Genomic DNA, 25811 nt, shown 5'->3' on the forward strand with positions numbered 1-25811 from the left:
ATCATGACCCTCCAGCTGTTTACTGAATAGCTGAGATTCTAGGTGAGAACCACTGTTTATGTTTTCTCTCACTAGGTGAACTGATCCACCCTTTTAGGAGAGATTTAGTAAACAACTCCCTATTACAGCAGGTCCTACAACGACCGCTGTAGAAGCCCAGGAAGCGGTGGACGCGGGACGGGCCTGCTAAGGCTTTCAATCATGAACCGCTGACCAGCCGGATGCTGGTGGCTCAACGCCTGTAATTCCAACTACTCGGGGAGGCTGACGTGTGAAGATGGCGGTTCAGTGCCAGCAGGTGCAGGGAAAAGTCGATGAGCTTCTGATCTCTCCCAATCAAATCAGCAAAAACCCGGAAGGGGAGGTGTGGCTCAGGTGGTAGAGCGCCAGCCTGGAGTGGAAAAGGCTCAGGGACGGAGTCAGGCCCTGAGTGCAAGCTCCAGCACGCGCGCATGCGCGCACACACACACACACGCACACGCACGCGCACACACACGCACGCGCACACACACGCGTGCGCTAGTGGGTGCTGCGAAAATCATGGCCGATGGCTAGAAAACCACGGTCAGGAGCCGTGGAATCCCGAGGACAGACAGACAGACAGACAACGCGGTGGCGGATCCGAGGGCCGCGGTTCGAGCCCAGCAGGTCTCGGAGAAGCGACAGGTGCACACGCGGAAAAGACGAGAACACGGGGGAGAGGGAAGCGGGCCGGGCCGGGCCCCCGGGCAGCCCCGCCGCGGGCCAGGCCGGCGCCACGCACGCTTCCGCGCCCCGCAAACGCACAAAAGGGAGGCGCGAGCGGCCCCGCCGGAAGCGGCCCCCTCCACGCCGGAAGCAGAACCTGGGCTCCCGGGCGGAAGTGCGCGTGCCGCCTCGCCCCGGCCACTTCCGGCCGCTCCCCGCCCCCTTTGTTTCCCTCCGCGGGCCCCTCACGGCTCGCCCTTTTGTGTGGGGAAGCGGGGAAACGGTCGCCCCGCGCACGGCTGCGGAAGGCTCGGGACGCGCCGCGCCCGAGGGCTGCTGGGAAAGGGAGGAGGGAGGAGACAGGGCGTCGCGGCGGAGGGACTCTGTTTTCGGCGGAGGGATTTGGGGAGGGCGGGTGCGCTCACTTCCGGGACGCCGTGGCGGAGGGGTTTGGGGGGGGGACACTCTCACTTCCGGAAAGTCCGGGCTCTGAGAGGAAAAGCCCTGAAGGAAACCATAACAAACGGCCGGAGGCGGCGGCTCCGGCCTCGGCGGCGTGGGCCGGGCCTCGTCGCCGTCCTCGTCCTCGTCCTCTGAGGAGAGGCGCCCCGGCCCGGGCCGCTGAGAGGCCGCGGCGGTCCTCGGCCCGCCGGCGCCCGCCCCTGAGGCCCGCGGGCCGCCCCCCCCTCCGGCGCTCCCCCCTCCGGCGCTCCCCCCCTCCGCCGCCCCCCCTCCGGCGCTCCCCCCCTCCGCCGCCCCCCCTCCGGCGCTCCCCCCCCTCCGGCGCTCCCCCCCTCCGGCGCTCCCCCCTCCGGCGCTCCCCCCTCCTCCGGCGCTCCCCTCCTCCGCCGCTCCCCCCTCCTCCGGCGCTCCCCCCTCCTCCGGCGCTCCCCCCTCCTCCGGCGCCCCCCTCCTCCGGCGTCCCCCCCTCCTCCGGCGTCCCCCCTCCTCCGGCGCTCCCCCCCTCCTCCGGCGCTCCCCCCCTCCTCCGGCGCTCCCCCCCGCCGCTCCCCCCCTCCGGCGCTCCCCCCCTCCGGCGCCCCCCTCCGCCGCCCCCCCCGCCACCCTCCCCTCCTCCGCCGCCACCCTCCCCCCCTCCGCCACCTTCCCCCCCCTCCGCCGCCCTCCCCCCCCCCCGTGACTGCCATGGCGGGCGTCGGGCCCGGGGGCTACGCGGCCGAGTTCGTGCCGCCCCCGGAGTGCCCGGTCTTCGAGCCCAGCTGGGAGGAGTTCACCGACCCGCTCAGCTTCATCGGCCGCATCCGGCCTCTGGCCGAGAAGACCGGCATCTGCAAAATCCGGCCGCCCAAGGTAACCGGGGAGGAAGGAGCCCCGGGAGTGAGGGCTGGGGGGGGGAGGGGGGGGCGGGAGCCGAGGTGGGGGGGCAGGGAGCCGAGCGGGCCCCTCGTGAGACCGTCCCCTCAGGTCCTAACAGGGCCTGGCTAGCTTGGGCTTTTTCTTGAGGCCTTCTGGACGGTTCTGACGGTGTCGGGGTGGGGGGTTAACACTCGGACACGGATACCTGTCTCTGGGTTGGGGGTAAAGAGTATCAAAAGGCACCAGAAGGACAGTCCTCCTTGGGGTTTCCTAGTCCGTCGGCTGTCCGTGTGTCCAGGCCCTGAGCGTAGCCACACTGCATGCAAGCGTTTCTCTTCTTTTCCTTTTTTGATGCCGGGGATCGAACCCAGGACTTGCTAGGTGAGCACTTTGCCATTGAGCTATATTATACATCCCAACCCAAGAGTTTCTTAAAAGGTAGTCTGGAAGAAAACACACACACACACACAGCGGTAACCCAAGGTTTCGTGGAAGAAAACACACACACACACACAGGTAACCCACACACAGCGGTAACCCAAGGTTTCGTGGAAGAAAACACACACACACACACACACACACACACACACACACCGGTAACTCAAGGTTTCGTTGTGCTCCTCTCCTTTCCCCTATTTCCCCGGATAGTAGCCCCAAGCTAATTACTGCTGCAATGAGAAAGACCAGGGGAAGATTAAAAAAAAGTATTACCTTTTTTTTTTTTTTTTTTCAAGTTTAGAGGTTTAGGAAGAATGGGGTCAGTAATGAAGATGGGGGAGAGAACACGTTGAAATACCTTGGTATAAGGAACTAAGGAGCAAAGATGTCAGAACTATAATTACTACAAATAACTAGGTTTGTCTGCATGTTGGTTACTTAAAACTGATTATGTGGGTGTGCAGGGCTTGGGGCTTGAACCCAGGGCCTGGCCACTGTCCCTTAAGCTTTTTCTAAAGTAGGTTACCTAGGGCTCAACCAGCTTGAGCCACAGCTCTACCTCCTGCTGTTTGGTGGTTAATTGGATGAGTTTTGTGGTCTTTCCTGCTCAGGCTGTCTTTGGACCTCCATCCTCAGATGGCAGCCTCCTGAGTAGCTAGGATTACAAATGTAAGCCACTAGTACCAGCTTGATTAATTATAATAACTTAAGTAGGTTTTTCACTTTGATGAGGACAGTTAATAACTTGAGGTTGGATGATAGACTCAAGGTCAAAAAAGGTGGTTTCTTTCCACACTGGACTGCTGGACAGTATGCATTAGGATCAACTGGATACTTGTTAAAATGCAGATCTCTGGGCCTTATTAAGAGTGGAATCAACTTCTGCAGATGGAGGTTATGGACTTTTCACCAGTGTTGTCAAGACAGGGTCTTACTATGTAGTTGAGGCTGACCTCAAACTTGTGACCCTCCTGCCTCACCTTCTCAAGGGCTAAGATTACAGTTGCTTGTCACCATGCCAGGCTTCAGATGAGTAGATACAGATGAGAAATTGCAAGCCTACCTTTGCCTTACACAGTGCTTAAGACATTGTCCTTTATTGCTTTTATAGCAAAGATGGAAATAAGTCCTGTGATCAGTATTGCTTTCTAAAAACTGTCTTCCCTACCAGACAGCCACAGTAATACATACCATAGTGAATGAAAAACTTGAGAGGAGTTGATCTAGCAACTTTGGATTGTTTCATTTAATCTTCAAAAAGCCTAGTTTGTAAATAAAGTTCTTATTTTACAGAAGAGTCAAGTCTACATAAGTTAAAACACTAGCCAGGTGTGTTACCTTGGGCAAGTGGCAAAGTGGGTCTTGAACCTCATGTTCTTGAATCTATTCTGTGCTCTTCCCACTGTGCTGTTGCTACCTGGAATGGGTTTGCTGAATGCCTTTTCAAATCGTAGATTACCAGCAAAACGTTGCATAGTTGCTGCAATGGTATGCATTACCATCCTCCAAAAGCTACTTTTCTCTCACCACCTTCATGTGGACAGACGCTTAAGCCTTGAAGTTTGAAGTTTTTCTCAAACTGTATTTTCATCTACCTCCCAATGCATTTCTTTGTTAGAAATTCTATTCAAAGGTTCTTTTAGATGTTTTCATTTTAAAGGTTATAATTATCACTGTGTATCCTGGGCTGACTGTGAACTTGGAATATCCCTGCCTCAGGTTTCTCCAGACCTACTTATATACATACACCACACATGGCTTGTTTAATAATGTATTCTTTGTAGGCTACATCATTATTGAACTTGATTACAAGCAGAGTTTAATTTTAACATTGGCAGTAAGTCAAATAAAGAGTATATTCCTTTTGGACAGTGGCACCCTTTCCCTCACTTTCTCCTATATTTACATCTTTTTTTTTTTTTTTAATTTTACCAATCCATACTTACATCTTTGGGTTTTTTTGTTTTGTTTTTTTGTTTTTTTTGGGGGTCTGGTCGTGGGGCCTGAACTCTGGGCCTGGGCGCTGTCCCTTAGCTCTTCAGCTCAAGGCTAGTGCTCTACCACTTGAGCCACAGCGCCACTTCCGGCTTTTTTTCCTTTTGCTTATGTGGTGCTGGGGAATTGAACCCAGGGCCTCATGCATGCAAGGCAAGCGCTCTACCACTGAGCCACCTTCCCAGCCCCATACTTACATCTTTAAAATGGGTTACTACTAATAGTCCAAATCAAGTTTGTTGGTTTGTTTTTTTCTTAGTAGTAGTAGAGTTTGGAGTCAAGGTCTTGGTTTATCAGTGAGGTGCTTTACTATTTCAGTGACCCCTAGTCCTAACTTTTGTTATTTTTCAAATAGGGGCTCCATTTTTGCCTGAGTGATCCCACAGCTTAGTTAGATTTCCCTGGAATAGCTGGGATGACAGAGCAGCTTGGATGACAGCTTCCTGTTACAGCTCATTGCTTTGTATTTTTGGCTGAGATGGAGTTTTGGAAACTTGTGGTTCAAATCCCAGCTTCTTAAGTGGGTAGGATTACTGATGTGAGTCACTACACTTGGCTTTATAACCTTATTTCAAATACATGATGTTGCTGTTATAGCACAATATGGAAGGTTTCCTTGGTCTGGACTTGCTTTTTTTTTTTTTTTTTTTTGGAGGTAGGAGGTTTTAAAATTTGAGCTGAGGGTTTCTTGCTTGCTAAGCAAGTTCTCTACCACTGAGCCATGCTTCCAGCCCTGTTTTTCAACAGTTATTTTTAAGGTAAGGTTTTGCTTTGTGCCGAAGTGCTCTCCTGGACTACAGTTTGCCTATTACAGACTTCTGTAGTTGCTAGGTGATAGGTATACAACACCCACATCCATCTTCCCAACACTGAGATGGAATCTTGTGACCTTTTCGGTCCTGTCTGGCCTGGAACTGCAGCACCACAGTCTCTACCTCCCGAGTAGTTTAGGGTGACAGGAATACACCACTATGCCAGATTGTGGGTTGAGAAGGGGTCTCATTGACCTTGCTGCCCAGGCTGTTCTACAGCATCAATCATTGTTCTTAGCCTCCACACTTGCTAGGATTAGAGACAGGAGACACCGACAGGGTCTGTTCCCTTTCAGAGAATATATTTGGGTGCCCAGAAGCTGGCCTTTTAACATAACATTTGTTTAGCATAGAATGTAATATATTTATAAATACTAAAAAGCCTAAATACCTTCAAAACATTTCTTTCTAACTTTTGTCCTTTTAAAACATGTTTTTTTTCTTTTGGTTTGCTGGACACTTGTGGTACGTGAGCTCATTACATTCTTCTTGAGTAACTTTGGAATTGTGGAATGTAAATAGCAGGACTGGTAGGATTGCTTCCTCAAGTGTAGTAGTAAAAAATGAAGACATATATGCTAATCTGCTGTCACTGTGGTTTGTGGCAACTCATCCCTTATTAAAGGGAATAAATAGCGGACTCCTTGCTCATATAGAACAATTTTTCTGTCTAGGATTGGCAGCCTCCGTTTGCATGTGAAGTAAAATCCTTCCGTTTTACTCCTCGAGTCCAGCGACTGAATGAACTTGAGGTGAGTATAGCAACATCAGTTTTGCTTCTAAGTTTTGTCATGCATGCTAAGCAAACTCTTTACTACTGACCTGCAGCCTGGCATGTGTTCTTGTGATGCCTTGTGTTAGAGCTCTAGGGAGAGAACTTTCAGAAGTTCATGTGTCAGGGCCCAGAATATGGGTTAACTGGGATTTATTTATTTATTTATTTATTTTGGTGCCAGTTCTGGGGCTTGAATTTAGGGCCTGGGCAGTGTCCCTGAGGTGTTTTGGATTTTTTTTTCTTTTGTTTTCCTTTAAGGCTGTACCACCTAAGCCACATCTCTACTTTTGGCCTTTTGCTGGTTAATTGGAGGTAAGATCCTCAGATCCTAGCCTCCTGAGGAGATAGGATTTACGGGTATGAGCTACTGGCACCCTGGTCTCCTCTATGGTCTTAAAATATTTTTTTTCCTGGGGCTAGGAAGGTGGCTCAGTGGTAGAGTGCTTACCTTGTATGCATAAGGCCCTGAGTTTGATTCCTCAACCACATAAGCAGAAAAAGCCGGAAGTGGTGCTGTGGCTCAAGTGGTAGAGCACTATCCTTGAGCTGAAGAGCTGAGGGACAGCGCCCAGGCCCAGAGTTCAGGCCCCAGGACTGGCAAAAATAAATAAATAAAATTCCTGAGCTGTTAGTGATTTTTCTGTTTGTCTCTTGTAATTAAATATTAAGCATATTATCAGTTAGTTTCTATACCACGTGTATGTACTAGAGAATAAGTCACAGGATTAAAATGCTTAGAAAATAATTTGACTAAAATTGCCCGTTACCACAGAGTTAAGCTAACTAAATGTTGAGTTGCTAATGAAAGTTTCTTTTTGTTGTTGTTGGTACTAGTACTGGGGCTTGAACTCAGGGCCTAGGCACTGTCCCTGAGTTTTATCGCTCAAGGTTAGTGCTTAACCACTTGAGCCACAGCTCCATTTCCAGCTTTCAGTGGTTAGAGATAAGAATTTCATGGGCTTTCCTGCCCAGGTTGGCTTTGAACTGTGATCTTCAGATTTCAACCTCTTTTGAGTACCTAGGATTTCACAGGCCTGGCTGCCTATTTATTAAGGTAACTGCCTGAATGAGTAAAGTTTTATTAGAATTATTTTGCCTCTTTACTATTGGTGGTGGTGGTGATGGTGTGGGAGGTTTGTTTAGACTAAACAATAATGAAACCTTTGAGTTTCTTTACAGGAATGAGCATCTTTAGCATGGTTAAGACTCACTTATTTTCAGATATTACAGTTTCTATTTCTAATTTCTGTACTTGTCTACTCTCAGGCAATGACCAGAGTGAGACTGGATTTCTTGGATCAACTGGCAAAATTTTGGGAACTTCAAGGATCTAATTTGAAGATACCTGTGGTGGAAAGAAAAATCCTAGACCTCTATGCATTGAGCAAGGTAAGACTTGTGTTTACTTATGAAGTGAGCAAGGGGCTGGAATGTAGCTTATTGGTGGAGGGCATACTTAGGAAATGCCAGGTTCTATAACCTGCAAAAAACACACATGCACACTTGGTAGGCTCCAGTCTTGTAGCTTCTTGCCTTTGCAGTTTTCTAAGTTCTGATGTCATATCCCTCTAGCCTTCGTTGTTTTTACCTCTGTAATAACTGTACAGTTGCCAGATACTCAGTTGTCTTTTTGCTTCAAGCACATGGCACAAACCCACATTCAGCAGCAAAGGGACATAAAAATGAGAGGGCCGTAGTCCAGGCTGCATAAAGCAAGATCTTCTCTTGAAAATAACCAATACGCGGAGTAATATTCCTCTCTTGTGCATATGCTTAGCTTTCTCACGTGTGTATTGTACAGAGTACAAATGAATTTTTTTTGTGGTTTTAGTATTGTACCCTTGAATTTACGTCCTCGTGCTCCTGCTGTTTTTGTTGTTGTGCAAGCCTGGTGCTCTACCACTTGAGCCACAGCTCTGTTTGTGACATGGAGTTAAATGGAGATAAGAGTCTCAAGGAGCCAGGCACTGGTGGCTCATGCCTATATAATCTTAGCTACTCAGGAGGCTGAGATCTGAGGATCACGGTTCAAAGCCAGCCCAGGCAAGAAAGTTCATGAGACTCTTATCTCCTATAAACTACTCAGAAAAAGCTGGGAGTTGTGCTGTGGCTCAAATGGTAGAGTTCTAGCCTTGAGTAAAAAAGAAGCTCAGGGACAGTGCCCAGGCCTAGAGTTCAAGCCCCCAGAGTGAGGGAAAAAAAAAAAAATAGTTTCAAGGATTTGTCTGGCTGGGTTGGCTTCAAACCATGATTCTCAGATCTCCACATTCTGAGTAGGTAGGATTATAGGTGCCCATCTTTACTAAATGTCCTTTAGTATTTTTTTTTTGAAATTAGGACAATGGTATTGATGAAATTTTAGAGTTTAAAATCTCCAAAACCTTTGTGTCTACCTTAAGTAGTAGCACATACTAATTAAAAGGGGATTTGAAGCCTAAGCCTAGAATTGGTTTTATATTTAACAGACATGATGTATTATGCTGGAATCTACCTCTGTTCCTTCACTGAGGTTCTGTTTCCTTTTCAGATCGTTGCCAGTGAAGGAGGATTTGAAATGGTCACCAAGGAGAAGAAATGGTCTAACGTCGGGAGCCGCTTGGGATATCTACCAGGAAAAGGAACTGGATCTCTTCTGAAGTCCCACTATGAAAGAATTCTCTACCCCTATGAGCTATTCCAGTCTGGTGTCAGCCTTATGGTGAGATGCGTCATTGTTCCTAGAGGATAGATCCAGGTTGTCAAGTAGGAACTTTAGACTGTGTTCTCCACCAGTCAGGTGGGATGCATAACAAGGTGGAATAGATTTCCCACGTTCCAGCATTTGGAGAGCAAAGAGTAGTAGTTAAAAATAATAGCTGTTTCTGGTGGTTTACAAGACAAAGCAATGGGAATTGAAGGATGTTTTCTTATTATAAGCCTTCATGTGTTAAGGGTTTTGAAATTTTCTTCCTGTTTATTTCACAGGATCTCATCGCCCAGGCTGAGTTTGAGCTTGTCGCGCGCAGCGCGTGTGTGTGTGTGAGAGAGAGAGAGTGTTGACCTAAATTCAGGGCCTGGGGGCTGTCCCTGAGCTCTTTTGCTCAAGGCTAATGCTTCACCACTTGAATCATAGCTCCACTTTGGGCTTTTTGTTGGTTAATTAGAGATGAGTTTCACAGACTTTCCTGTCTGGGTTGACTCTGAATTGTGATCTTCAGATTTCAGTTTCCTGCATAGCTAAGATACAGGCATATGCCACTGGCACCTAGCTGATCTTGAAATTGTGATCCTCCTCCCTCAGCTTCCTAAATGTTGGGATTATAGGCCTATGCTACCATGCCCAAATCTGGTTTCCTACTTACAAGTCCTTCCCTAACACTAGATCACTAAGATTTTCTTCTTTGTTTTTGTGTAGTTTTGTAATTTTGGCTTTTGTACTTAGGTCCATGATGTATTGAGTCAGTTTTGGGGAGGCAGAATAGAGGGGTAAGGGTGTAAATTCTCTCTCTCTCTCTCTTTCTTTCTTTCTGTTGGTGGGGAAGAATAACTTGTACAGCACTATTTTACAAGAGTATCCTTTTCCCAATGAAATGACCTATTAATTTTGTGAAGTATCAGTTGATTATAAATGTGTGGACTGACTTCTGGACTTCACTGTCTCATTGATCTATATAGTAGGCCTCCACTCCCAGGTCTGGTTTCACTTTCACTGAGTAATTGCTCTGAAAATATGCAATGGAAAATTTCAAACATAAATACTTCATAAGTTTCAAATTGCATGCACGATGAAATCTGTGTTCTTCTGCCGTAGTTGTGAATCATTTCTTTGTCTCTAGTAACCGTCTCAGTTTTTAGATCTGTTGTTGATGTTATTACAGTGCTGTGTTCAAATCACCTTCACTTTACTACGTAATGGCCCCAAATTTGAGAATAGTGATGCTGGAATTCAGATCTGCTGCAGAGAAGCTGCACGGTGCTCTCAAAGTGTAGGTGGAGAGGAGAAAGGACCAGGAGATGCTTTGGAGTGAGAGAGAGACCACATTCACATGACTTACTGTAGTATGTTGTTGTAATTGTTTTGTTTCAGTATTGTTAATTGTTGTTAATTTTTTATGCCTAATATATGAATTAAACCTAATCATGGGTATGCATGTGTAGAAGAATCATGGGATGTATAGGGTGTGGTACTTCTATGTTTCTGGCATCCTCAGGGATCTTAGACTTCAGGTACACAGAGAAACTGTCACATATGTTTGCCCTAGAACCAATACCAGGCCATATTGTGCATTGTAGTTTTATAATAAATTTTGATACTCAATAATTAAGCCCCCTTAATTTTTTCAAGTCTTCAAAATTTCCAAACAGTTGTAACTTTTCACATAAATTTTAGAGTCAGCTTTCAGTTTCTATAGAATTATTGGGTTTTGATAGTTCAGTTCAAGGGAGAATGATGGTTTGATTTCGTATAGGCATAGGAAGTTACTGGAATTTTTTTTTTTTGGGTCAGTCATGGGGCTTGAACGCTGGGCCTGGGCACTGTCCCTCAGCTCAAGGCTTTACCACCTGAGTCACAGTGCCCTTTCTGGTTTTCTGGTGGTTTATTGGAGATAAGAGTTTCACAGCTTTTCCTGTCTAGCCTGGCTGAACTGCGATTCTCATATCTCATCTTCCTGAGCAGCTAGGATTACAGGCATGAGCCACTGGCGCCCAGCTGGAAATTTGTTTTCTTCTTCACTGTTTCTCAAGCCTGGTCTCTTATCAGTGAAAACTGCTGTTTTTCTGTAATCTGACCTTTTAGGGTGTGCAGATGCCTACTTTAGAAATGAAGGAGAAAGTGGAGCCTGAGGTCCTCTGCCCTGATACTCAGACTTCGCCAGAGTCGGGAGCAAGAATGAACATCCTGCCAAAAAGAACAAGACGTGTCAAGTCCCAGGTATCAACATGCATAGGACATTTTTTGTTGTGGTGATGGTTTGTTTGTGTTGGTACTGGGGCTTGCACTCAGGACCTGTTGACAGTCCTTTAGCTTTTTGACTCAAGGCTGGTCCTCTACAACTTCAGCCACAGCTCTATTTCCAACTTTTTTTGGTGATTAATTGGAGATAAGAGTCTTGCAGATTTTCCTGCCTGAGCTGGTTTGGAACCTTGATCCTCAGATTTCAGCCTCCTCATTAGTAGGATGACAAGTGCCAGCCAACAGTGTGTGGCTCTGGGCCGTGCTTAACAGGAGGTTTGTGGACATAGGGAAACCATTCATACGCTGTTAGCCTTGAGAAGACACATCCTCCATTCATTCATCTTTGCATTTCTTTTTTCTTACTCTAATTGAAGTCACATGCCCAGATATTAAAATCTCACGCAGATATGCATATATGTGTATATATAGTATGCACATGTGTTTATGTAAGGTTACGTGTATGTGTTTAGAGACACCCTCTTTATATAATCCAGACAGGCCTAGAACTTGCTGTGTAGCCCAGGCTAGCCTTGTGTACACACAGACTTTTGGCCTAGTATTGTGATTGCTGAGATTATAGGTGCGTGCCACCATGCCAGACTTTTTAAGGTTTGGGTTTAGGTTCAAAGCCAGCCTGGGCTTTGAACTTGATCCTCAGACCTCAGTCTCCCTAGTAGCTAGAATTACAGGCATGAGCCTGGCTAAGAATTTTTTCTTAAGTATTTATTTTTATTCAGTAGCTGTACAAAGAGTATCAGCTGCAGAAGTCAGGCTATCACCTTGATCGGTGTCATCCCCCATCCTTCCCCTCAGCTTTCCCCACCCATCACTCAGTCCCATTTTACAAAATAGCATTGTATAGAATGACTGCGTTTGCTTGCCTACTCCCCTTCCCCTGAACATGTTTCCGCTTCCTAGTATTCATTTTGCTAAGTGGTTTGTTAGTTATTCAGAGGAGTTATTTTACTGGACTCCTCCCTGAAGTGTACCATTCTTTAGCAGATTTGTTTGTGTGTATGTGCATATGATCCTGTATAAGTTTTGTGGATTTGTATTTAGATCCAGCGTTCAGATTTGAGAGAAAACATACACCCCTTGTCACTCTGAGCCTGACTTTTGTATATTGTAATTTTTTTCTAGTTCTTACCTATTTCTCTGCAAATGACATTATTCTTCCTGCTAGATGAGTAAAATACCATTTTATATATACCACATTTTCTTGATCCACTGGTCTGTTCTGTAAATTGGCTCATGACTAGTGCCGCTGTGACCATGGATGTGCAGGTGTCTTTACCATATCCTGACTTGTAATAGTCTGGGTAGCTGCCCAGAAGTGGTGGTGTTGGATCATAGGGTAGTTCTGTGTTTAGATTTTGAGGAGTCTCCAAACCTCCACCCAGAGTAGTTGCATTAGTTTACATTCCCACCAACGGTGTAATAGAGTTCCTCCCCTGCCTCTATCCACTCCCCCCATCCTTGTCAGCATTTCTTGTTGTTTGCATTCTTCATGATGGACAATCTTTTTTTAAAAGTTGTTATTGTAAAGGTGATATACAGAGGAGTTACGGTTATGTGTCATGTAAAGAGTTTATTTCTTTTTTTTGGACAGAGTCACCCTTTCCTTCATTTTCCCCTAGTTATCCCCTCCTGTCGCTGCCCACAAATTATATAGTTCATTTTGCATACTCAGTATTGTTTTGGTTTGCATTTCTTTTATAGCTAGAGATGTTGAGGAGTTTCTCAAATGTTTATTGGCCATTCTTGCTTTTTCTTCTGAGAAGTTTCTTGATTCCTTTGCTCATTTATTAGTTGAGCTACTGATTTGGTATGGAGATATTTTCTTGAGCTCCTTATTTATTCTAGTTAGATATTAGGCGCTTATTTGAATAGGTGGTAAAGGGGCTGGGAAGCTGACTCAGTGGTAGAGTGCTTGCCTTGCTTGCATGAGGCCCTGGGTTTGATTCCTTAACACCACATAGACAGAAAAAGCTGGAAGTGGTGCTGTGGCTCAAGTGATAGAGCACTAGCCTTGAGCTGAAGAGCTGAGGGACAGCGCCCAGGCCCAGAGTTCAAGCCCACAACGGACCAAAAAAAAAAGAATAGGTGGTAAAGATTTTCTGTTCTGCAGACTGTCTTTTTTTTAAAAGTATAATTGATATTTTATTAAGTGTTAACAACAAAAATTACAGTAGACTGTCTTTTTAAGTTAGTAACTGTGCTTATCTGTGCAGAAACTTTTTAGTTCGATGTAATCCGTTTATTCCAATTTGCTGAGCCTTAAGGCTATTTTAATAAACAAAAGTATTATTTAATTCAGGAAAAAGGTAAACAACATACTGACCTGTAGAACTTGTATATTATAGAAGGAAAGTATCAAAGGGAAGAGGGATAAAACATGGCTTTCCTAGGTATATCTTGATTTTCTCTCCCTCCTTCCCTCCCTCTCTTCTTCCCTTTCTTTTTTTTTTTTTTTTTTGTTGTTGTTGTTGTTGGTTGTGGGACTTGAATCTCTGGGCCTGGGCACTATCCCTCAGCTCTTCAGCTCAGTGCCACTTCCAGTTTTCTAAGTGGCTTATTGGAGATGAGTCTCACAACCTTTCCTGCCTGGGCTGGCTTGGAAACCGTGATCCTCAGATCTCAGCCTCCTGAGTAGCTAGGATGACAGGTGTGAGCCACCACTCCCGGCATTCTCTTTCTTAAGTACAAGAAAGAACTTTCTCAGTAGCTGACGGTGTACTTTTCAGCCTGTATAGAGGGCCATACCAATAATCAAATTTAAGTCATTGGTAATGGAATGGAATTACTCTTTTTAAGTATAAGCCCTTATACTTGGTAGGCAGAAGCTCTGCTGCCTGAACTATGCTCTTACAACCCCTTTTTTTGCATTAAGCTATTTTGTGATCTTTGCCTCCCAAGTAGCTGGGTAAGATAACAGATGTAAGGCATCTCACCAGGTGGACTGGAATTATTCTTGAAAGCCACCGAGTACAGCTCACTCAGAACAGATGACCTGTTTGCATGTATTGTGTCCTGGGATCAGTCTGTAGCATAGAAAACAAAAAGGAAAGAAAGAATATGTCCGGGAGAAGAGAATGGAATCAGCTTCCCCTGAGACCAAAGTTAACTGGAAGCCAGAAATTTTTGCCATTTGAATTACAGGACCCAAGACACAGGATTATTTTCTTTAACTTGGTGGCTCAACTTTGAAAAATTGTCCTAGCTGTTGGAGTTCAAGGCCCCGGCTGTCAAGAACTTTTATCTTGGAAAAGAAAAATGAATGAATTAGATAACTGTGCTGATATGAGTTTTGTTTTTATTTTTTAGTCAGACTCTGGAGATGTGAATAAAAACACAGAACTGAAGAAACTCCAGATTTTTGGAGCTGGACCCAAAGTTGTGGGTCTAGCAATGGGAGCAAAAGATAAAGAAGGTAAAGTCTAGTCTGTTATTGGTCTTGAAGTACAACAATATGTTTGTAAAAAGATTCAAATGATACTTGCATTTCAGATTGTGCTGGGAATTCAGAATTGTAAACTTGAGACATGGTTTCTAGGTAAACTGTCTTCTTTACAGCAAATACCTTGATGTTAAGATGTGAAGAGCAATTAGCATGTTGAATTTTTACAGTTTTAGAATTTCCTTCTCCATGTGTAATATTACAACGAATTCATTGCAGCTTTAAAATGCTAGTTTAGTTCCACCCATAATGGTGAAGGTACAGGTTTTCACCTAGTGATCTGAGGTTCAAATTAAAAGGGAAATAGAGGGGCTGGGAAGATGGCTCAGTGGTAGAGTGCTTGCTTCGCATGCATGAGGCCCTGGGTTCAATTCTTCAGCACCACATAAGCAGGAAAAAAAAGCCGGCAGTGGTGCTGTGGCTCAAGTGGTAGAGCGCTAGCCTTGAGCTGAAGAGCTGAGGGACACCGCCCAGGCCCAGAGTTCAAGCCCCATGACTGACAAAAAACAACACAAAAAATGGGAAATAGAGGGTCCTTAGACTTAATACAGGGAAGAACTTGTAGCTTTTAAATTCTAACCATCATTTAAGTTTAAAAAATAATTGATTGCCCTGGATAAATTATACCATTTACTCGTTTTCTTTGAAATGCCTAGTTCTTTTCAGCTTTGCATGTTGGAAACTTTTGTGGGTAGAACTGCTAATGCAGAAATCAAGTTCCTGTTCTCCCTCTGTGCTGTGTCAGTGTAAAAGCTCATTCAACACGGAGCAGCTGGGCATGTTTTGACTTACAATTATAAGGATTAATGAAATACTAATCGCATCTCTTAGGCATTTATGATAGGAAAAGTCAAATCATATAATTCAGATTGTGAACAGAACTGCAGAAGATCAGATAATGCTGTTCCACACTCAGAACGTTTAATGTGGTAGAATTTGCTAAGTACATTATAATGGTTGTTGTGGCCCTTCTGAGAATTAAGTACACTTCCTTTGTCATTTGTGGTTACTGTGTTGGCTCGCAGTGATCCCACAAATGATTGTGAATCCCTTGAGTTGTGAGTGTGGACATGTGTGTAGGTGCCGCATACCTGCCCACTGCATACATGCTGCAGTGCATCACCAGTGGATAAACTCTAGCTGGGGCTTGGTTGTCTGGATTAGAATCCAAACCTACCACCAGCTGGCTGTGTGATTTTAGCACCTATGTGATTTTTGTATATCTTTAACCTGAGATAATTTAGCTCAAGTGTTCTGAGATTAACTGAAATAATTTTAAATAGTGTCTGGTCCATAGTAAGCTCTCAACATTAGTTTTTACTATTACTATATAACTTTTTATTTCAAGATGAGGTCACCCGAAGACGAAAAGTTACCAACAGGTCAGACGCATTTAACATGCACATGAGACAACGGAAAGGAACTCTGTCTGTTAACTTTGTAAGTGCTTTGGGATGTGTCAGGAGGGAAAGGATTTGTTTCATTTCAGTTTTGCTCTTTTTATCTTGATAAATCCTGGTGTGCTGTTTACTTAGCTCATGAGGTTATGAGACCTGATGGCAAAAACAGAGCTAGAGCTTCGGTGTTTGTGTGATGTAATGATGTAACCTTGCTTTGTCTCGTGTACGTATGGACTGTCTGCCCTGACTCATACACCTGTGGGTGATAATAAATGAGAAGGTGATAGAAATCCGTGGAGAGTCGGCCGCCATTCTTGTGGAGCCCAGCGTCCACCTCTGTGGCACCCGTCAAGTGTAGACTGAAAATCTACACTTGTCATCACTATTCCCTGAATAGTGTAGTAGCACAGCTGTGTTTGCTATTAAGAATGATCTAGTGGTGACTGAGTATAAATGTGAGGGTGTGCATCACTGTTTATGTACATCCTACCCCATCTTAGATGAGGGGCTTGAGTATCGGTGGGTTTTGGTATCTATGGGACTGGTGGGTGGGGGCCTGGAACAGATCCTGCAGATACCAAAGGTTCTCATACTACATCTAGGAAAGCAGTGTTCCAGGCAGTTCTCAGTTCGCCTCCTGTACCAAACGTATTCGTATACAGGAAAAGGAATGGTGTTTTTAAAACAAATGGATTTGCGTTCTTGATTCTAATGACCTGATTTACTTGTATTCGCTAGAAGTCCTAGAGGTAAATTTAGAAAGCGTTATTAAAAGAATGTTGAAGTAATGTTTGAAATAGATTTCAGGATTTAAGTTACATTTGCTTTTAGTGTACATTTTAACAAAACAGGTTGTGGAAAAACAGTGTTTTCTATCATGGAAAGTAGACTTGTGTCTTTACTTATTTTAACAGGTTGATCTCTACGTGTGTATGTTTTGTGGTCGGGGAAACAGTGAGGACAGGCTGCTTTTGTGTGACGGATGTGACGACAGCTATCACACGTTCTGTCTCATTCCACCGCTGCCCGATGTGCCCAAGGGAGACTGGAGGTGTCCTAAGTGCGTTGCTGAGGTATGGGCCTAGGAGCAGTAATGCATGTGACGTGTGCAAATACACTCCTAAAGCTAGGAATGTGGCCATGTGGCAGCTTGTCTCCAAAGCTTTTTCTGACTCCTGGCTGCATCATTCTATATATTCTTCAGTTGAGGGAGACTTGTGATTAGATAATTCATAATGCAACACTAAAGAGGAAGAAACATTATAGCTTTTGTTTGATTTTTCTACCAGTATTGGGGTTTGAATTCAGGCCCTTGCACTTGCTCAATTGATGCTTTACCACTTGAACCCTGCTTTTTGCTGGTTATTGTGTGTGTGTGTGTGTGTGTGTGTGTGTGTGTGTGTGTGTGTGTGTACACGTATATATGTATACCACATTTTATTGGTCCATTCTTCTGGTATAGGGCATCGGGGCTGTTCCCACGTTCTGGCCATGGTGAATAGTGCTGTATGGTATGCAGGTGCCTTCATTGTATCCTGTGCCCAGAAGTGGTATTGCTGCATCATCTACCTGAGAGTGGTACTCTGGTCAGTACAGTCTCCGGGAGTTAACCTTAGACATTTTTTTCTGTTTAGGAGTGTAACAAACCCCGAGAAGCTTTTGGATTTGAACAAGCTGTACGAGAATACACGCTTCAGAGTTTTGGGGAGATGGCAGATAACTTCAAGTCTGATTATTTCAATATGCCAGTCCATGTAAGTTACTGTTTTTTCTGTTCATTTGGAGAGGTTCAAAGTGTAAATAGAACCTTAGTTGATCATTTTTAATATTTTGTGGGAAACAGGGACCAAGTGCAAAAGATGAGAGAACATTGAATCTTAAAATGAAGGATTTGGGCAGGTGCCAGAGGCTTGTGCCCCTACTTACCAGCTAGCTACTTTGGAGGCTGAGATCTGAGGATTTCAGTTTAAAGCCAGCCTGGGAGGGAAGTTCTGTTGAGACTCTTATCTCCAATAAACTAAAAAGGCTAGAAGTGAAGCTGTGTGTGGCTCAAATGGTGAAATGCTAGTCTTGAGCAAAAGAAGCTTAGGGCCAGTGCCCAGGCCTTGAGTTCAAGCCCTAGGACCTGCACAAAAATAAAAATAAGGGGTTTGGCATCTCTTGTTGTCTTTATATGGTACTTCATATTCTCTTGTGAAACCCTTTCTGATGTTTGTTCTGTAAGCTTTCTGTGAGTAATCCTTTACTGAAAAACTGAAGTATTTGGCTGGTGCTGTTTATTATTACTTGTAACGTGGGGTTTGCTTCTTTCCCTAATGGATCCTGGGCCTGTTTGAAAGTTCTAGCAGAAGTAAGGCTCAGCCTTGCTTTGTCACTTCCGTGCTTCACATGGAAGTTCTGTTCATCTTTGTCCTGAAGAAAGAAGCAGCTTTTTCCAGAAAAAGGCAATTCAGATTCATTGTATTTCTGAATATAAAGGTTATTTTTAGCTTTTCCCTGCTGTCATTGTGAAAAAGTAGGACCCTCGTCATTTTGCCTGGGAAATGTGAAGATTTGTAAAAATGTCACCTTGTGTTCACTTGGGTTGGGCTGTGTATTGTTTCAGGGAGTCAGCAGTGTGTCATTTTTGTTTGCCTGTGTAGATGGTACCTACAGAGCTAGTGGAGAAGGAGTTCTGGAGGCTGGTGAGCAGCATCGAGGAAGATGTTATTGTAGAGTATGGTGCTGACATCTCCTCAAAGGACTTCGGAAGTGGATTTCCTGTCAAGGATGGTCGGAGGAAGATGTTCCCAGAGGAAGAGGTGTGTAGAAACCTACCTTTCTCAGGCTGAGAAGATGGCTCAGTGGTAGAGCGCTTGCCTTGCATGCCTAAGGCCCTGGGTTCAATTCCTCAGCACCACATAAGCGAAAAAAGCTGGAAGTGGCGCTGTGGCTCAAGTGGTAGAGTGCTAGCCTTGAGCTGAAGAGCTGAGGGATAGCGCCCAGGCCCAGAGTTCAGGCCCCACACCGGACCCAAAAAAAAAAAAAAAGAAACCTATCTTTCTCTAATCCCAGATGTATGATTCAAACAAAAGTCTTCAGTCTTATGGACAAGGCAAAATACTTTTTAAAAAATGACTGCCTTTTAAAAGCTAATTTCCTAATTTGCTTTAAAACTTCTTTCATGTGTGCATATGTATACATGTATTTTTGGCAGTGGTGGGGTTTGAGCTCAGGGCCTCATACTTGCTTGGCTTGCTTGCTTGGCTGATGCAGTGCCATTTGAGTTGCACTTCTAAGCCTGCTTTTTACTGAGTGTTTTGGAGATGGAGTCTTACGGACTTTTTTGCCCTCACTGGCCTTGACTTGTGATCTTCTCAGCCTTCTTAGTTGTTAAGATTATAGGCATGAGCCTAGCACCTGACTCTGTTTCCTATATTTTAAAGTATGACTCTCCTTTCTGCTCTTTGACCTGCCAGACTTTAGAATGTAAACTGAAAAAATTCTTTTGGGTTCTTGGGGAGTTAACCCATAACTTTGTACATGCTAAACGTGTGCTCTACTGCAAAACTATATTTAAAACTAATATGTATTATATAATTACTTTGGTATAGACCTTAACTCTTCAGCTAGCTGCCAAGTCAACCAAAATCTATGGAGTAGAGTGTGTTGAGCCCCTCCTTCCCTCGGACAGGAATATGCGCTTTCGGGCTGGAATTTGAACAACACGCCCGTCCTGGAGCAGTCCGTTCTCGCGCACATCAATGTGGACATTTCTGGCATGAAGGTGCCTTGGCTGTATGTGGGGATGTGTTTCTCTTCTTTCTGCTGGCACATTGAGGATCACTGGAGCTACTCCATTAACTACTTGCACTGGTAGGTGTAGTTCTCTGTGTAGCATGTGCATCTAGAGGCCTTTTTTGGTGCTAGGGATAGAATCTAGGGTCTCACACATCTTGAATACATCTACCACTGACCTCCGGTCTTTTTTGAACATGTAATAATGTTACATCTATATATAATATATTAGGGAGACTGACTTAAAAGTATTTACTACCCAAAAGGAAGATCGTATGGTGGGGAAAGGATGAGAAGTGTCTCAGCCACCTTAATTTATAAATCATGTGCAAAGTAGCAAAACCTAGTCTAGAGTTTTAGAGTATGTGATGCGTGTGTGTGTGTGTGTGTGTGTGTGAGTGCGTGCATGCCTGCACACGTGTGTAGCATGTGAGTGTGTTGTCAGAGGAATTGTACACTGACCCTGTGAGCTACATCCTCAGCCTAATTTTTTGTTAATGCTAGTACTAGTGCTTGAACTCATGGCCTGGCTGCTGTCCCTTATTTTTTTTCGTGGCACTCTACCACTTGAGCCCCCACTCCATTTCCAGCTTTTTAGTGAGTTTTTTGTAGGTAAGAGTCTTAAAAACTTTACTGTTTGGTCTGGCTTTGAACTGTAATCCTCGAGTCTCAGCCCTGAGTAGCTGGGATTATGGATCTGAGCCACTGGCCACCAATTCAGATGAATCTTGATAATTAAAAAATAAGATGTTTAAAGTTTATGTAAAGACCATACTAACCTTCACCACTTAAAATCTGAAAAAGTTGGTTTTTTCCTTCTCTCTTTCTTTCTGGTACTGAGGTTGAAGTCCCAGAGCTTGGAGCACCTCTAGCACTAAAATGTTTCTTTTTTTGCGGGGGGTGGGGGTGGGGTGGATTCCGGTCATGGGCCTGAACTCTGGGCCTGGGTGCTGTCCCTCAGCTCTTCAGCTCAAGGCTAGCGCTCTACCACTTGAGCCACAGCACCACTTCCAGCTTTTTTCTTTTTGCTCATGTGGTGCTGAGAAATCAACCCAGGGCCTCAAGCATGCAAGGCAAGCACTCAACCACTGAGCCACCTTCCCAGCCCCTAAAATGTTTTTTTCAGTAGTATTTTCCCTTAAAATATCCAAGTTATGTTTGGTCTTTAAGTTGATTTGCTGTTTTTTAATCTCACAGTTTGATGTAACCAGTTTCTTCCACTATATTATGATATTATATCTTAACTAGATATTTTTGTTTTCATTGAAGATCATAGTTAAGTGGCTGTGCTGTGTGGTAGCTGCTAGCTTCTGTGTTTACTCAAGCTAGTTAAGTATAAGTAGAATTACAGACTTGCAGCTGCCATTGCACTGTCCTTATGAGGTGCTAAGTTGCATGTGACCAGGAGCCACTGCATGTTCCAGCAAATAGAATCTCCTCAGAAACTGTTAGGAACAGCACTGGCTGGTATAGAGTCCTGTGAACCTTAGGCGAATTAGAAAGTATAGCTATTACTGTATAAATAGCTTGCTTCATCAAATATATTATCTAGGGATAAACTACTTTAGTATTCTAAATGAACCCTGAATAAATTATAATTAAATATTCTGCTAAAATCTCATCAACGTATGTCTTGTTCTTGGTCCTTAAGGTTTATAGAAAACTATATTCAAGATTTCAGTAATTTCTAGTCTTGGTTTATATCCTTGGATAGGAAAACTGAGCTCAGTGAAGTCAGTCATAGGTATTGTGTAACTTGTGGGGATAATTGGAATGTCTGGTGTGTTTGTGATGCAGTATGTCAGTGTCCTGTGGAACAGTGCTTATTTTTTATGTAGTGTTTTCTCTATTTGAAGCTACTTTTGCTGATCCCCCTGGTTTTGTGTGCTAATGACGACGGTGTGTACCCATCCCTATCCTCTTGCGGTACCTCCAGTAATGGCCGTGAGGAGTGGCCTGGGCTCTGCCCAGCTGGTCCCTGTTTAGCGGGTGAGCGTCAGGGCCTTGGTCTCATTGGTACCATTTTCTATGTAGCTGAACCATGACTTCTCTTGCTAGGGGTGAGCCAAAGACGTGGTATGGGGTACCGTCTCATGCTGCAGAACAGCTGGAGGAAGTGATGAGGGAGCTGGCCCCTGAGCTGTTCGAATCCCAGCCTGACCTCCTGCATCAGCTAGTCACCATCATGAACCCCAATGTGCTGATGGAGCATGGGGTGCCTGTGAGTCTCCGTGTGTCTCTTCAGTGCTTTTAAAGTTACTTCAGCTCTTGATTAAATATAGTCACAATTTATGCTTTGCTTTGTGACTGGAAGCAACGGGTCATGTCACCAACTAGCCAAATTAGAATTTATAAGGTGAATGAGAACAACTTTGCTTGACCAAGAGGAGTTTTCTTGAAGTATGAATCTGATCTGATGATCTTTCCACAACAGTTACATTCTTTTTTTTCTTTTTTTTCTTTTTTTTTTGCCAGTCATGGGCCTTGAACTCTGTGCCTGGGTGCTGTCCCTCAGCTCTTCAGCTCAAGGCTAGCACTCTACCACTTGAGCCACAGTACCACTTCTGGCTTTTTTCTGCTTATGTGGTACTGAGGAATCGAACCCAGGGCCTCATGCATGCAAGGCAAGCACTCTACCACTGAGCACCTTCCCAGCCCAACAGTTACATTCTTGTTTGAACAAAAATATTATAGTCCTTATTATTCCTATTTAACTAAAAAAGTGGGTTTTTAAATGGCAGCTATAGTAAGTAATCCTTATCCTTTTTTATTACCGTCTATTGTTATTTCAAGGAGGTTCCATCAGGAGGGACGTTTCTCTGCAGTGTATTCCAGTCAAACTCCCGTCACTTTCCCACCTCCTCTCTTGTCCTAGTACAGTTGCAAGAGGTTTCGTTGTTCTGTTTTTGTTCTTGTCCACACATTGATCCTCTTTCGCCCTCATTGGCCTGACTCCCTCTCACAAATACCCATCTCCCACGGAGCCTTGTTTTCTTTCCCCTCCCCAGCCCCTTATTGATGAGCAGTATTGATGAGCAGATTTCTTTGTGGTTCTTTAATCTGAATGTGTTTGAAAATTACCCACCCTCGATGTTTCTTTTTTCTTTTTATGTAAGTATCTCAGTTTTTAATACATGAGATAATGAAGCAAAAATATACTATGAATTTCTTTCTTCCTTTCAACTTAATTTTGAAAAGTCATCAAACTACTACAGTACTATAAAGTATAAGTTTAAAGAGATTTTCTGTGTGATGAAAAATTCAAAATAAGTTTTTTTTCTGGTTGTACTCCTGGCATAGAACCCAAGGTCCTGCATAAACTTAGACACGTACTTTACCCCAAGGCTCTGTGCCCAGATCTTCCCCTATAATTATAGGATTACAGGTGTGGGCCACCACTGCCACTTCCTCATAGCTGTAATGAAAGTAAGGTGAATGGTGTTCAAGTGAAGTGGTAGAGCTCCCACCCTTCCTATCGAGGTTGAGGCCCTGAGTTCAAAACTAGTACTGCCAACATTGATTTGGGAATATTTCATATCGCATATTAACTGATAAAAATTTTGGATAAAAATGTATCCAAAGGTTGTAGACAGTTTCATTCTTCACCACTATTTACAACCCAGGAATTAAGAAGTTCCCTTGAGTATGTATTTATTTATTTATTTGTTTTTTTTTGTCAGTTGTGGGGCTTGAACTCAGGGCCTTGGTGCTGTACCTGAGCTTTTTGCTCAAAACCAGTGCTCTACCACTTTGAGCCACAGCTCCACTTCTGATTTTCTGGTGGCTCATTGGAAATAAGAGTCACATGGGGACTTTTGTTCCTGGATGGACTTTGAATTGTGATCCTCAGATCTAAGCCTGAGTAGCTAGGGAAAAGTTTTAATATTAGGAAACAAGTAGCTGAATGAGCATTGTACTGTTCTCCATTTAGAAAATGTGTTTGAAACTGACTGATGAAATCTGTCTCCCTCTGTTGTTTTGTTCTTTTATATCCCTGTTCCCAATTTGCATTTAGGTGTACAGGACCAATCAGTGTGCTGGAGAGTTTGTAGTGACATTTCCTCGTGCCTACCACTCTGGATTCAACCAGGGCTACAACTTTGCGGAGGCTGTGAACTTCTGTACTGCTGACTGGGTCTGTTTTATAGCAAGTGGCTGTTGCATGTCTCCCCAAACCCTACAAAAGGAGCTTAGGAGCCACATTTACTGGGCTGGCTCTAAGAGTGCTCCGTGAACATTTCCACGGTAATAAATGATGGGCCGTTGTCATTTAAAAAGTTACGAGTTGCCATCACATTTCTCTGGAAGATTTTATGGTTCTTCTTCCCACCGATTCACTGGTTTCCCTATTCTTTCTGAACTTTCAATGGACAGTTGATTCTTTCTCTGTGGAATACAATTTCTCTGTTCTAAATTGTCTCTGAGAACTTTTGGGCCTTCCCGTGATAAATGAAGGTTTGGGGGTGTGGCTCTCATGGTAGAGCTCCTACCTAGCATTCACAAGGCCCTGAGTTCAAACCCCAGAACTAGTAAGAACAAATTTGTAAATGATAATGTCAGTGATCACTATTTTGCTTTTGTATGAGGTAGATATCAGAAGGTGCAGGTGGTTATGATTGGGAAAAGGCTGCATAATATATACTGATTTGTTTTGTTGTTGTTGTTTTTTAGATTTAGAGATATTGTATGTCATCCCACCCCATTCATTTTTGGAGAAATCCTTCAGTACCATTGACCCTTAGATGGTCTGGATACCTTTTTAAATTTCCATGGTTAACTATAGAAAGCTAAGTAAAATGGAAAGTTAAGATGGTGTAGTAAACAGCCTTGTATTTTTGAGAGAGGGTCTTGTAGTGTTGCCTAGACTCCTGCCTCAGCCATACGGGTGTGAAACACTGTATCTGGCTTGTGAACACTCACTCCTGTTTTAACCCAGTCATTTAACACTTCTGTATTCGTTCATGGAAGCAGCACAGTTGGAAGTTTAGAAGTTTAGAATGGAAGTTTAGAATTTGCCTTGGGCTTGAGTTTTATTTCTTAAAACAACTAACATTTATGGAGTTTATGACTTGCCCCGCACTTGGCTAGGGGTAAGCTAGGAAGCAGGGTGATGTGGATGTGGGTTAGGAATGCTGTCTGCCTTCCACTGCTCACTGTTACCACTCTTCTCTGGCAGCTCTTCATTTTACTGGGTCTATGTAAAGATGCTGACGGATTCACTTATGACCCAAAGTTAAACATTTGGGGTGAGCGCTCTTGGTATTCTTTAGAAAAAGGTACACTTGGAACAGCTTTATCTATGAAATTATAGCAGGGCTTTTCTGAGCTAAAATGCATAATCAGTTCTATTTTATGTGGCTTCATTACATGTTATGATTAAGAAGTACAAACCCCACCAGTTGGTTTCTTCTACTTGTTCTTTTTTTTTTTTTTTTTTTTTTTTTCTTTTTTGTCAATCCTGGGACTTGAACTCAGGGCCTACACACTGTCCCTGAGCTGCTTTTGCTCAAGACTAACACTCTATCACTTGAGCCATGGTGCCACTTCTGGCTTTTTCTGTTTATATGGTACTGAGGAATTGAACCCAGAGCTTCATACTTGCTAGGCAAGCACTCTACCAGTAAGCCACTTTCCTAGCTCTCTACTTGCTCTAATAGCTGCATGAGAAATGTTTGAGGAGTAAATATTTAAGAATTTGGACATTAAAGAGTTGTATATTGTTTATAAACAAGATGAGTGCTAATTATGCATTCAAAATATATTTGGAGGGGAATTGTCTCTTTGAAGAGCATGGAAGATGGCTCGATTCAGATAGAGCCTCATACTATGTGTTATTAATACATAGAAGTAAATTCTAAAAGGTTATTCAAGGTCTATCTTTGTATTTTTTCCTCTTGACTTTACAGTTTCCAAATTCAAATAAAACAACTTTTACCCTGTGTGTGTGTGTGTCTTTGTGTGTGTCTATGTGTGTGTCTTTGTGTGTGTGTGTGTAAGAGAGAGAATATAGCTACTTTTCAAATTTGGTTTGTAGCTTGGAAGTTACAGAAATGGTGAGAATTTATCTTGGGAGTGTATGGCTTCGTTTATTTTGATGATGGTTTTGTGTGCTAATGATGCACGCCCCACTGAGCCATATCCTCAGCTCCAGAGCTATCTGTTGGCTATGGAAGGTTGTTATTTAGTCATTTATTTCAGTTAGGGAAAACTATCAGCT

General features: G+C 43.8%; 1 protein-coding gene across 1 annotated transcript in view; it reads left to right on the top strand.

The window, feature by feature from the left end:
• The first annotated feature begins 1815 nt into the window (after positions 1-1815).
• The window catches only part of Kdm5a (lysine demethylase 5A), a 53678-nt gene continuing 29682 nt past the window's right edge, over positions 1816-25811 (top strand). Inside the window, exons 1-13 of the mRNA XM_042672175.1 lie at positions 1816-1998; positions 5924-6001; positions 7291-7413; positions 8552-8722; positions 10802-10936; positions 14285-14390; positions 15766-15857; positions 16732-16890; positions 17452-17571; positions 18460-18618; positions 19491-19672; positions 21653-21815; positions 23610-23729. Coding sequence (XP_042528109.1) covers positions 1834-1998; positions 5924-6001; positions 7291-7413; positions 8552-8722; positions 10802-10936; positions 14285-14390; positions 15766-15857; positions 16732-16890; positions 17452-17571; positions 18460-18618; positions 19491-19672; positions 21653-21815; positions 23610-23729 — 1773 coding nt within the window. The 5' untranslated portion in view covers positions 1816-1833. The remainder of the gene's footprint in view (positions 1999-5923; positions 6002-7290; positions 7414-8551; positions 8723-10801; positions 10937-14284; positions 14391-15765; positions 15858-16731; positions 16891-17451; positions 17572-18459; positions 18619-19490; positions 19673-21652; positions 21816-23609; positions 23730-25811) is intronic.

Source organism: Dipodomys spectabilis, unplaced genomic scaffold, assembly GCF_019054845.1.
Source record: "Dipodomys spectabilis isolate Male_0828 unplaced genomic scaffold, ASM1905484v1 ptg000672l, whole genome shotgun sequence".
Classification (NCBI taxonomy): Eukaryota; Metazoa; Chordata; class Mammalia; order Rodentia; family Heteromyidae; genus Dipodomys; species Dipodomys spectabilis.